Raw genomic sequence first — 13,176 nt, forward strand, 5'->3', positions numbered from 1 at the left:
GATGTGTACTGACCAGTTCAGCCTTTCCATTTGAGTCGCATGCCAGATAGAGAATGTTCTCTTCTCCTGCACTCAGCCCTACAGTCCCACTTAGCACTTCACATCACAGCCATTCTTCTTCCCCTCCTGCTGTTTGGGGAATAAGGGGGAAACGGAAACTGTAATGTTTAACGCTGTGACTATAGAGACTGAAAATGAGGGTTTAAAGTGAGACTTTAACGTCAATGAGAAGAGCACCTCCCCCCCACCCCCCCACACTTTCCCCACCTCCCACACACAAGCCCAATCCTGTGATGGAGTGCGACTCTCGATAACACGCCACTGATATCCGTCAGCTGCGAGCCCTGCGACATATTAGCGCAGGGTGAGCCGCGGCAAATTAGCATTCAGTTGCTGACAGAAGTTCAGCTCTCGCTCATTTAATGAGCTCACTTTTCTGGAGTTTCATACTCGCCAAGCAGGCAGCTCTGGCCCCGACAATTGCAGTTAGGGCGGATGAGTTTTTTTCTTCTTCTTTTCACTTTCTAAAGGCAACTGACGCTGAATGAAAATTATCCTCCCAGGCGGCGTTTCGGCGCTAAGAAACACATCATCGACGAGCAATCCGTCCCCTCCCACCGTGTTACACTGACCGTGTAGGCTTCAACCACATTTCCCTCGACCTGAACAAGAGGGCCGAGCACCGGCATGAACCGTGCGCCTCGCCAAACGTACTGTACACTGCTCATTTCACGGATGAGCAGCTCGGCGGCGCAGCCCGACTCTAACAAATGACTCGTCTCCATGACTCGACTGACTCCAGTCCAAATTTTTCAGTGTGTGTCAGTCTCTGTAACTGTCCCTCCTTCTTTCTCTTTTCTTTCCTGTCTGGCTGTCCTTCATGCTTTCACACACACACACACACACACACACCCACACACACACACACACACACACACACACACACGGGTGCTCACACACAGCCAATCTTCCCACAGAGCCCCAGCAGCAGCGTGGCCACACCCACCAGCACCCTCAGCACTCCATCCAGGAGGAGCAGCTGTGCGCTGCAGGACCTGTACATCCCTCCTCCTCCAGCAGAGCCCTACACACCAAGGTAAACGCGGATGCAGCAGAGAAGGATAACAAGCGGCGCTCTAAAAATAGATATTAGTAGGTATTAAGGCAAGCTGTTGAAGTTTTTTATTTCCGTCATCTGCGGACTTTAAAAGCGGAGTTTTGTCAAGCTGTGCACAAGCGTGCGTGTTTGATGTGGATTCTGCTGGTACTGCTAACTTTGAAAAGACTATAAACCAAGTCCTGCGTGCTTCTTCACTTTTATGTCTAATTGGTAAAAAGGGAAAAAGGGAATAAGCTCTGTAGGCAGCAACACTGCAACATCCAGTGCGTCCTTGTTTTTCAAATTGTCTCCGCGTCACTCATCTCTGGACCTGGATTCCTTCCACTCTTGCGCTGCTGCTCCTCTGGCCTTTTTCTTACCTTTGAATCAGAGTGAGCGCAATACATGATGGGATATATTGCCGGGTTAGTGATCGGTTGTCCACTATTTTTAACGATGCATTGTGGGATACACTGAGTGGACTATGTGGTAAATAGCGATGCTTACTCAGGATTCTGACACAGAACGGCATATCCTCTACAGGGTGACAGAGCCATTGATTTCTGCAAAAGTCCGAGGGGGAAACTCTAAAACGCTTTGTGTTCCGGTCTCAATTAAAACATTCTGCAACATTTTCGTCGTCCCTCTACACAGAGACGACAAGGGGACTCTGCCGGACGACGACCCTCAGTCAGACATCCATGTCCACGGCGAGAGGTCGGAGTCGCCCAACTCCTACCTGGACCAGGAGTGTCGGGGACGGTTCCCTCTGGTGGAGGACGACACCATACTGTACTGCTACGAGTACGACCAGAACCAGGAGGCGGCGTCGTCGTCATCGTCGCGCAGGGGGAGCACTCCCACCTACGGTGAGACCTCCACCTCCTTGGACTCTGTGTGTGTGTGTGGGGAGCATCCATCGATAAGACGCTGACAACCCCCCCCACCCTCTCTCCTGGCTCCAGGCCGGCTCAGGCCCATTTCGATGCCGGTGGAGTACAACTGGGCGGCCGACGGCGACGACCTGGCCAAGCTGAAGAGGGAGAGCAGGAGAGGTGAGTGGGAGGGAGGGAGGGAGGAGAGAAAGAGAAGGGAGGCAGGGGGAAGCGGAGGTGAGTGGGCGGATCTCTCATAAAATCCTCACCCTCTCAGATGTCTGAGCCAAAAAGTCGGCAGATAAGCCACCCTGTCAAAACTGATAACGTGCCGGATATCAGCTGCCGCCTCTCCCGCTGCCGCATGTTCGTTAATCTATCACCCTCCTCCCCCTTTGTGCCCCCTCTCCCTCTCTCCTTTCTTCTCGCCCCGCTCTCCCGTTTCTCTCTCTCCGCTCGATATAAAAAGTATGTTGTTGCTCAGGCAACGGCGGAGATGCATCCCAAGATTTTTTTCCACCTTTTTTTTTTTACCCGCCGCCGACTGTTGAGCTAGGTGGTAAACGGTGTGGGAGGGGAACCGGCTCACTTTTTATTTCAGTCTCAAAGAGCGACTCGACTGATGCGTTTGTTGCCCCCCTCCCCTGGGGGAGGCACGTCGCTCTTTTGGGCTGTTGAGAAATAAGCGACGCTACTATATTTATCTCCTCCAGACGGTGTGTGCGTGAGTTTGGAGGCCCTCCTGCTTGACGATCGTCTCTCTCTGTAGATTTTCCACGCCCGTCAAACTACAAAATCATCAGCGTTTATTGATCTCAATAGTAGCGGGAGGGTAAATTACAGCTCCCGGCTGCTGCATTACGGAGGTTTTACACCGAAAGTGACTTGAATAAGTTTGCCGACAGTTGAGGCAGCCAGGATCGTGAACACACACCGTGTGGAAATGGGCTGAGTGTCTCGTGTGTAGATGACAGTCTTTATTTTTTTTTTTTCCAAATATGATTCATTTCATTAAGCACATCTCACTGTCGTGTTCCCTGCAGAAAACTCCCTCCTGCGGTTTGCGAGCGAAGATAAAACCCCTGGGGAAGACTTCCTGTTGGGCCGCAGCCTGAGTCAGAACAGGAGGAAAGCTGAGCGAGGAGCCAGTCCCACTCATTACACACTGGTCCCGGCGCTGCAAATGGAAGTGTCCACATCCAGCTCAGATTCGGCATCCCTTTACCATGTAAGGCTCCGCCCCTTTAAAAAAATGATAGTAATCATGATGATAATAATGAAGCATCACAGTTTTGATTTGTGCACAGGCAGAAACATCTCTCACACAATTCTACGTTGTGCTTGCAGGTGTTTGAGCGATCGTCGCTGCTGTCCAGGTCCAAGAAGAAGAGCAAAGGTATCTTTAGAGGTGGGAAGTAACAAAGTGCAAACACTTTGTTACTGTACTGTAGATTTTTCAGGTATCTGTGCGTTACTTGAGTATTTCTTATTCTGATGGTTTTTTATTTTTACTCATGACATTTGTACACAAATATCTGTACTTTGTACTCTTGGCATTGGAAAAACATGCTGGTTACTTTTATGTTTGACAGTCGTTAAAAGATACAATTTACTATCGAGGGAGATTATTTCAGAATACCTCTACTATGGGTCACGGTTCAGTATGTTTTCAGTATAGAGAAAAATGCATGTTATTGTTACGAAAAGTGTCAACATCCAATAATGGCTCACTGGTCAGAGCTATTACTATAGTACTGAGAGTAGTAAAGCTGTTCAAAATGAACCAGGCGCCCATTAAGACTCCTGACCTCTGGTCAGTTTTGTCCAGATTATGCTGTGTTCATTTTAGAAAAATCATCAACTAATGTATTGTTTTATTAATACTTTTGACCTACGTTCAAGTGTGTTTTCACCTGCTTGGCCATCTCTGTCCACCCACAGCTGGAAGTCCCATGGCGTCCATCAGCAAGAGGCGGATCTCCTGCAGGGACTTGGGTCAGGGCGACTGCGAGGGCTGGCTGTGGAAGAAGAAGGACGCCAAGACCTATTTCTCACAGAAGTGGAAGAAGTATTGGTTCATCCTGAAGGACACGTGTCTGTACTGGTACATGAATGAGGAGGTGAATAGGGAGCTTTTCGGCATGTAGGCATGAAACCCATGTGTTAATTCTTGCTCTCGGACTGAACCCCCAATTCTTCTAACTGCAGGATGAAAAAGCAGAGGGCTTCGTCAGTCTCCCAGAGTTCAAGATTGATCGCGCCTCCGAGTGCAGAAGGAAGTTGTGAGTTCCATTTTTTCCTTTTCTTTTCATCCAGAATCAAGAGTATTTATGTCCCTTTTGGTGTCAACAAACTTCTGAAAGTCATTTTGACTGAGTGTCCCAGAGCAGAAAAAAACGCAACCCTCAAACCCAGAAATGTATATGTGTCAGAGAGAGCTGAACTGAGAAGGAGCGGTGACATGTGATAATTAAGTCTTGACAGAAAGCGTTTGGCGCCCACGCTGTATCAGGGTTTGAGATGGAGGAAACAGCGTGGCTGGCAAAGATGAGGAAGTAATGACACTGCTCAGTAAGACGAGGGGCGCCAAGCAGTGGCGCGATGTAACAGAGGACAACTGAGAAAGTATTAATTTTTTGATGAGGAGAAAATATATGATGGTAGATGGACGAGCTGAAGCATACAATAACTGGAGTCTTAATTGACAGCCTCAGGCAGTGACTGGAATAAATGTTGGCTTGAAAAATTAAACGAGAAAAAAAAGCAATACATAAATAAAAACAGCACAAGTATGTAGATGAATTTTCTCAGAGCCTCCTCGACAAGGATGTTTGCTGGCAGAATACTCTGCTTGATGAAATACACAGAAACTATGAACACTTACCGATTGCATTTGTTGGTTGTGATATTATTTGAGGCTGAGCTTTCATACTTAGCCATAGATATACAAAGTGTCACTTTAATCCTGTAGCGTCTTTGTCCTGCAAACACTTCAAGGCCCCATGGAGAATTCTTAATTTTAACAGAGCATAAGTTATAACGCTGTAAATTTAAGAGTAAAGTGTTCCAAATCTAATAAAGCACCTTGTCTTATTTCTTTGAATAGATTTTCTTGCATAAAACTGTACGTGATACTTTATTCTGAAGTTAGAAAATGAATAAAATCCTGGCAAAATCCACTGGCGGTAAAATGAAGATTCTACTGTTTATATTTTGATCTCATCCACGCCACTCTAGGTTGCACGTTATACACAAAGCACTGATGTGCATACAGTTCCCAGTATTAAACCCAGCGCTTTATGCTATGACGCAAACGCCGTGGCGCTGTTAAGTCAGTCTCATTGATGCTGATGTCTGGTCCGTGCCCGTTTATACATCTCTTATGCACTCTCTTTACATTCATATGCTAATGTCTGCTATATGTCCTCATTTCCGTGCTGACGTGTGACTCAACGTGCCTTCGGTTCCCTTCCAGCGCTTTCAAGGCTTGCCACCCCAAGATAAAGACCTTCTACTTTGCGGCAGAAAATGTAGACGACATGTCGCGGTGAGTGAACGAGGCCTTGATATGTCACGCGGTGAAACTCCCACAATCCCACGTCCACGGTCAACATTCAAACTCCTGCTGCTGGCCGGGAATTGAACTCCCCCCCTTCCTTTCCCTCCCTTCTCTCCCCTCTTTATCGGACCGCCCACGCTCCTTCAAACGGAGCAGTTCTGGCAGGGGCCTCACACGGACAGAGGCACACACACACACACACACACATGCACACACACAAACACAAACAGACGCACACGCACAAGCCAAAAGACTTTATTGTGCTGCTGTGCGTCACGACTCCTTCCTCTCTCCCACAGGTGGCTGAGTCGTCTCAGCATGGCGGTGGCAGCCTTTTCCGAGCAGGAGAAAATTCGCCAGGACCAAGGTGAGATTAGTCACTGCCGCTGCAGAGGAGTTTCTCTCTCCGCTCCAGCCAGGAGGTTACATGAGAGCGGCTGCTACTAGGCGTCGGAACATCGCACGGCTGATTTGATTTGATTTGATTTGGGCAGCGAGGAGGATTTTTGTCTCGGCCACTTTGTTGAAAAGGCTGTTTTCCCACCTACTTTGTCTGCTCTTTGCTCCGTCCTATGTGTTCAGAATCAATGGCGTTTCCAGCCATCCTGGCACCCCACACGAGTATTACAGTTCATTGTATTACCAGTGCATTGCCAGTGTGTGCTCTTGCACACACCTGTTATTTTGGCCACACCCCTATGTCTCACATCATCATTTGACTGACTGACTCAATACAAATAATAATAATGATAAGACATGCGTTGCTTCACTATTATAATTATATATTTAGAAATAGACTGAATTGCACATACCCCTTCCCAAAGTAACATCGGCAACATATATGTTGTAATAAAAGAGAATAAAAAAAAATAACGGATTTGGTGCCCTACGCAACCCCTGTTTGGATTCCTTCACAGACTTCACAATAAAACAAAAGCAATGCAAACTAAGTTACTTCATAAAAGATCTGAGCATGCTCCCAAATCTTTTGAATTTTCTCAGCTAGCCCTTTTGTGAAGAGCTCGTTGATAGCATTAGGGAAGTGGACCTTAAGCTTGGACTCTGACAGGACAGACCTTGTAGCAAGTCTGGGTAGATCAGTCAGTCACAGATGTGCCACCTGGTCAGTTCAGCTGCAGGCTGTAAGTGCGTGAGCTCTCTTGTAAGAGCTGCTTCCTGGTTTTGTCACTACTGAAATAAAGCTGTGTGTTAGATTGCGTTGTTGTGAAGGTGGTGAGATTGAGGTTTCAGTTGAAATCCAGCCCAGTTCACAGATTTTTCTGTGCTCGTTTTTGCTCTGTAACTTGGTCCAGGGATGAATAGCTGGTTGACTAACAGAAAATTGCTTCATGTACTGAGTAATGTAATTTTAAAAAATCCTATGTATCTGCTTGTGTGAAATGATGTAGTTTCCAGGAAGGCAGAGCAGAAGGAGAGAGCTACAGAAATGTGTCCTATTTCTACATCAGTGTCACACATCTTTTTTTTAACACCTTTTCCCACTTCCAGCTCCGCATCACATCTGAGTCAAGCGTCTTTACTTTGCACTAAAAATTTATGATAATTTAGGGGCTGAATTCGTACTTGTCTTTTTTTCTTTTTTCATTTGCTCCTTACAAATAGACAGGAAATAATGTAGCTAGCCCTCGTGCTATTTTGAGGCGCTTACGTAAAAACCCCTCTAATGGTGGGCGGGTGAAATGAGGTTTGTCACTGGTTTTATAAAGTGGGGGCTTCATCGCGCGCAGACGAGTTGATAAATCAGCCCCTGAACGCCTCCAGAAGATTTTACAGGAAATGCTTGCGTCTTGGATCCATTCGTTCTTCCCTCTTCACACTCAAACTTAGAACTGTCATCAGAGCCGGAGTTACATCACATCTTCACCAACGCTGCAGTTGTACCTTTTCAAATACATATCCTGTTACTGGGATGATCTTTTAAGCCCGATGAAGTTGCTCAAATGAAATATGACACTTTATTCTGGTCTTTAGTTACATTTTAAAATGAAACGCTCTCAATAGTAATAACTTAATATATGTTTTTTACCAGGTAAATCTTGTCAGATTTGTGTTTCACTAATTGAATTCATGTTCTCCATTCAAAAATGAAATTTCCTATTATGTAATAATCCACCTGTCCCCTGTTGTCATCATGCAAGTTACATAAATAGTAGTCAGTACAGTCAGTACTAATAGAGTAAGAATGGAACGTTCCCTCATAAGTTGGCAGTGCATTATTTTGTTATTGATTTTTTTCCTTCATCCGAGTGAATTGTTAAAAAGGTTCCCACATTAAAATTGGACTATCTAAAAAAAACACTTTTATAGTTTATGAATCCTGATACTTGAGATTCGCAGTGGGAAAAAAGCAAAGTGGAGTTCAATTGCTTTAAATGGCACATATTATAGTTGTTTACCCAAACATTCTCTGTGAAGCTGCCACATGCAACTAATTATGCCCAAAAGCTGTAGATCTACAGAGAATCGCTCGTATAAAGATAAAAAATTATGTCATTCATAATATTGGATCATTCAAGAATTAGCAAAGAATCAAGGCAAGTCATGGCAACACAAGAAAAGACAAGTAATGCATGAAGGAAAATAAATGATTTTGTGTGACAACCCGTGTCTTAACAGATTACTGGAGTGAGAGCGACCACGAGGACATGGAGATGCCTTCCATGTCCAAACAGGACAGCCCGCCGCCACCCTACGACACCTACCCCAGAGCTGCCTCGGTGAGTCACTCAGCCTGCTGCACGTCCGCATCATCTCGTCACACAGAGCTTTTTGGCCTGATGAACGATGTGGCGTGTTCAGGTGAGTCCTTACCTGGAGCCAAAGCGCGGCCACCTCTCCTCCTCCGACACGTTCCAGTCCCGCTCCTCCCACGACGACTTCCACTCTGAGCCTGCGGACGGCGGCAGCAACAACGGCATCTCTCCCGGCCAGAACGCGGGCGGCGGCCACAGGAACTCGTGGCAGGACCAGATGGAGAACAACGCGAGGATGCACTACCTCCAAACCTTCCCCGTGGAGGAGACGCTGCTCGCAGAGGACAGGGACCAACTGGCAATGGAGTACCGACGGCAGTCCACCCTGCCAGCGCAGCGCAGTCTGCTGCAGGAACAGTACCGGGCCCTGCCGCTGCCCCTCAGGGCCAGCTTCGAGTCCGAGTCAGGAGGGAAGCCCCGCAGCTTCACGCTGCCCAGAGACAGCGGGCTGCACGCCATCCTGGCTGCTTCTGCTGCTTCATCTGAGCAGAGAGAGCCCCAGCACTATCACCTGGACCGGGCCAGAGACACCGGTTAGACACACACACACACACACACACACACACACACACACAGGAAAGGAGTAAATTCCCTGCAAAAAAGGAAACTTTGACTGCAAATCTGAGCTCACAGCTGCTGAATCTTTTCTTATTATCATTAAGTGTCCTTATCCATCATCATCATGACGCAAGTAAAAGAAATCTCGAGATTTTCACAAAAAAAAAAAAAAATTCCCCACCCACCTGTCACCTTAACGACCCGCTGCGGCGTCATCACCATTTAAAACAAGTCTTCCTAAGTTTCAAAAGCTAAAGGGATCAAATGATTCACTCGCAGCAACTGACCAAGTGCAGGAAGTTTAAATGCAAATTTAACTCACCCCGTCAGACCGCTGATAGAAAATTGGCCGCAGAGCTGTGTGCTGTCAGTCACAGCTTTGAATTCGACAGACAGCCCGTTTATTTTCACCCTTTCAGTACGTTTCAGGTAGGATTTTTTTTCCTTCCTCAGTGCCGAAGCCGGGTATTAATCTGACAGAGCCGCGGAGGCAGAATCACTGAATTCAGCCACTAATCCCCAAACGCGGGGCCACCCTGGCCTCATGTTGCCTGCAGGTCGACCTTTTCATCAGTGTCAAGTGCGTGTACGTGTGTGCGGTTATTCTGAGATGCAAATGTCAGAGGTTGAATACTTGCTTTGTTTTACTGGATTGGATTTGAGGACCACCCCACCCCCACCCAGGCCTCTCAGGAAGCTTCGGGCCAGTTGTCTGAGCAAGATGAAATTAAGTGTCTTATTTGATGCTGATTTGTCTTGGCAATGCTGCTTCTCTCTCTCTCCCTCTTTCACTCTCTCTCTCTCTCTCTCCCTCTCACTCACTCTTCCTTCTTTTCTCTCTTTCCCTTGCTCACTCCTCCCTTCTCATTTCTTCTCTCCCTCCATCTCTCTCTCTTGCCAACCCGAGATGTCACTGTGCCTCTTGGCAGCGTTTGAATGGCGAAGCGCGGAGGAAACCTTTCAGCCTGCGTTAGTGCTGAATAAAGCAGCACGCCCAAGGGCGCTCCCGCTTTGTCCTGGTTTATCCATCCCTCCGCCATTCAGCCCCTCCGACCACTGCGTGTAAAGAGCTGAAAGAAGCACTAAACAGGCGGCGAATAACGCGCGGTTCATTTCAAAGTATACCCCCCTCCCCCAATCCTCGAGGACACAGCATCCCAAAAACACGGGGCAGGGCGATGACTAATAACAGATTCACTGATCTGCTGTAGGGTTTGAATTATGCCACAAGGGGGCAGTGTAGGCAAACAGTAGAGCATGGGGGCGATCGCTTTGGTGTTTGGTGAATTTTCCCTCAAGTATACAAATTAGTGAAGATAAGAGAAACATCAGTTTTCATTGATTCCCCTTGGGAGAAATGTTACGCAACAGTGCAGAGGGTAAGTTGCAGTGTGTAAAGAAGATGAGAAGAGCTAAGACTAAAAACAGATACAGACATTTTAAGTACTGTACACAAGTAGGCTAAAAGTACTGTGAAACAGAATATCTGACATTTGCATGTCAGAGTATAATTTTGCAGTGTTCCTGAGATGTACATGGATAAATAAGAAATTAAGTGTGCTGTTCATAAAAAAAAAGCCTTATGTACAGTGGAAGAAATACATTTTACATACTACATTTTTGCAATGAATATTAACAGGTTTTCATTCACATTTGATACATTTGATAAACAAAATGTAAATATATGACAAACAATAATGTTTTAACAACAATTGAAAATGAGTTTTTGTTTACATTAGGCTGTAAATTTGTATATTCGAATTAAGAAAATTAAAAACAAAGAAAGAAATCACAGGGAGCATCATGCATTCCACCAGGAGAAAATTCTACAGTGATTTTTTTTTATTGGACTGGACTGTGAGTTTAGTTGACTAAACTAGTGTGTAACTAACAGTGTGAGTGCTTGCTGCTTGTTTACAGGCCCCTCCAGAGACTGCAGGATGCAGGCCGACTCTCTGGGAGATTTGTACCGGGCGCTGGAGCAGACCAGTCTGGCTTCCTCGGCTGACCACAGGTCAGCCAGCCGCCTGGAGTACAAGCGCTCGTTCGTCCGTCGAGTCAACGACCCTCTGCTCAACGACAAACTTCATCGCCTTCGGATCCTCCACAGCTCTCTCAAGGTGTGGCGTCACGGTCTGAGCGTCTCTCTGCCTTCGCCCTCGTGTCTCTCCAGTTGATTCACCAAATTCAGTGCCTTCTCTCTCTCTCTCCCTTCTTCACAGAATGTCCCTTTTCAAGACACAAACCGATCTTTGGGTTTCCTCGGTTGAGCCTGTGGACGCAAAAACCTCCAAACATCTCCTTCCTTCCTGCCTGTGCCTCACACAGCCGGCATCTTTCTGCTGATCATCAAAGGGCACCTCCAACATTTTACCTGCTCAGTGCTAGGCACAGTTTAACGCTCCTTCGACCTCGCTTGCCATGCAGGACTGCAGAGACTCAGTGTCCCCTCTCCTTTCCCTGCGGGAGCTGCTCCAAAAAGGCATATTGTGACGTCCGGCTTGATGTAACTGCAGGGTTTAAGCACTTAGTATCTGTGTGCGGGACTCGTCGGAGAGCTTTGTAGTTCATTGCTCGCATGCATGGCCGCCTCCCCTTGCTCCATCTGAATCACCTCCCACCCCTCCTCCAAGATGCTGGACTGGTGTGCAGCCGCGCCATACAGTACGCTAAATAAAAAGCAACAAAGCTATTTTGGATGTTCACAACGATTTTGTTATGCATGTGTGTCTGAATACAAAGGGTACGTTTGAGTGTACAGAGTTTTAAACATACATCTATTTAATATCACGTTATTACTACAACAGCCGCTATACAATGTTTTGGGGTACTTATACAAATTGTAACTCAAGTGCTGTGCCTCAGTGATTGTGAATGTACAACGTGCTTTTTCCACGAGAGACAAGGGAGGATTTGGAAAGCAAGGAGTTCCTCAAAAACAGGGTCGCGAAAACATGATGCTGGCAATAATGAACTAGTATTGTAAAATACAAAGGAATGATGAGAATATTTTTGTATGCATGCCGTCTCCTTAGATGTTTGTAAAATGTTTTGTATTTCCAAGTGCATTTAGGCTGGAGAATACTGGTGTTCCTCCTTCTCCCTTTTGACCATTTTTTCGTTATTTGGTTGATTGTTTTTTTAACCAGTTTATGATCCACCCAAGAAGATTTTAGTTGATTTTCACCTCACAAAGAGAAATAACTGTATTTATTAAGTGTTTAATGTACAAGCATGCTTTGTATAACACATTACCATGCCATCAGAAATTGGCTGACATTGCACAAGTGTGCCACATCGTAGCTACGTTACTTTTTTATTAAACAAATGATGGCAGAGGCACACACAAACGCTGTCTTTCCATGCATTTCTTTCTCTCGAATGACCTCCTCCCTGACCGCTATTTTTAGGCACGACAGAGTCTGACTCACATGATGGCTGCTGTATGCAATTATAGCACACACACACACACACACACACACACGCACTTGGTGTATGTGCACCTCAGGCGTTTTTAGTTTTCTCTGCAACTAACAGAAAAACCACTGAGAGAGGATTTGCACAGGAATTATTCACAGATTGAAAGTATGCAGAGAATGAAGAGAAAGATCGTATTTTGCAGAGGGATAAGATGTGTGGGTGTGAATCAGGAATAAATGTTTGATTAAATGAGACCACAAATTGGATTAGGCACCATGCTGGGACAAGATGCTCTGGATGTCATGTGTCTGTATAGGCATGCCATTTCTTTATGAAGCATCAAAATAAAAAACATGGCTGCAAGGCCCCTGACAAAGCAGGAATATCTGAGCAGATTTTCTCCTATTGGTTGAATTCTCAGAAAACAGAATTGTGTCCAAATTTCATAGCAATATATGCATGGCATTAACAAACATTCAAAAAGCAGAAAACAGTTACAGCCCCAGTGGTTCCCCTTTGTCTTAATGTGTAATTGAGCGGAAACACTGGTGTGGGTTTGACTTTGGTGTGGCTGCTCTGCAATTGGTCAACTTTACTGGCCTGGCTCCGCCCTTACCTGCAGACTCTGTTCAACCACCATTGGAAAGCTCCCACACTCTCTCAGCAATAGAAAAATCACTAAATTCTTCTTATAAAGTAAACAAACAGAAGGTTGCCATGTCACATAAAAAACATGAAGATAAACATCTCTCCTTAAGACAATAAGGAAAATTGTCTGTATTTGAGACACTGTTGTATTTTTTAAAATAATCACATTGTAGTCAGTTCTTTATTCAGTAACTTTTTTTCCACTCTTTTCATCTTTGGTGCCAAGTTTTTCTGTGTTCCAGC

The 13,176-nt window shown here is 45.8% G+C and overlaps 1 protein-coding gene and 1 long non-coding RNA gene across 4 annotated transcripts in view; one reads left to right on the forward strand and one right to left on the reverse strand.

Moving 5' to 3' along the window:
- The window catches only part of LOC142884650 (connector enhancer of kinase suppressor of ras 2-like), a 30,502-nt gene extending 18,287 nt beyond the window's left edge, over nt 1-12,215 (forward strand). For 2 of the 3 annotated variants that reach the window (XM_076020449.1, XM_076020451.1), the window contains exons 10-22: nt 963-1,096; nt 1,754-1,968; nt 2,065-2,154; nt 3,018-3,202; nt 3,322-3,370; nt 3,916-4,094; nt 4,183-4,256; nt 5,450-5,521; nt 5,833-5,900; nt 8,171-8,271; nt 8,354-8,840; nt 10,786-10,985; nt 11,088-12,215. In XM_076020449.1, the coding sequence (XP_075876564.1) occupies nt 963-1,096; nt 1,754-1,968; nt 2,065-2,154; nt 3,018-3,202; nt 3,322-3,370; nt 3,916-4,094; nt 4,183-4,256; nt 5,450-5,521; nt 5,833-5,900; nt 8,171-8,271; nt 8,354-8,840; nt 10,786-10,985; nt 11,088-11,135 (1,902 nt within the window). In that variant the 3' untranslated portion in view covers nt 11,136-12,215. The remainder of the gene's footprint in view (nt 1-962; nt 1,097-1,753; nt 1,969-2,064; nt 2,155-3,017; nt 3,203-3,321; nt 3,371-3,915; nt 4,095-4,182; nt 4,257-5,449; nt 5,522-5,832; nt 5,901-8,170; nt 8,272-8,353; nt 8,841-10,785; nt 10,986-11,087) is intronic. The other variant, XM_076020450.1, reaches the window with a different exon arrangement.
- Nucleotides 2,932-4,013, reverse strand: LOC142884651 (uncharacterized). The gene is made up of 2 exons (XR_012926189.1): nt 3,888-4,013; nt 2,932-3,216 (listed from the first exon to the last, which is right to left on the reverse strand). It is a non-coding gene; the product is annotated as an uncharacterized LOC142884651 (long non-coding RNA).
- Nucleotides 12,216-13,176: the final 961 nt, after the last annotated feature.

The sequence above is a fragment of the Nelusetta ayraudi genome, unplaced genomic scaffold (genome assembly GCF_046127955.1).
Source record: "Nelusetta ayraudi isolate G7.1 ecotype Tasmania unplaced genomic scaffold, CSIRO-AGI_Nayr_v1 ptg000011l, whole genome shotgun sequence".
NCBI classification, from domain to species: Eukaryota; Metazoa; Chordata; class Actinopteri; order Tetraodontiformes; family Monacanthidae; genus Nelusetta; species Nelusetta ayraudi.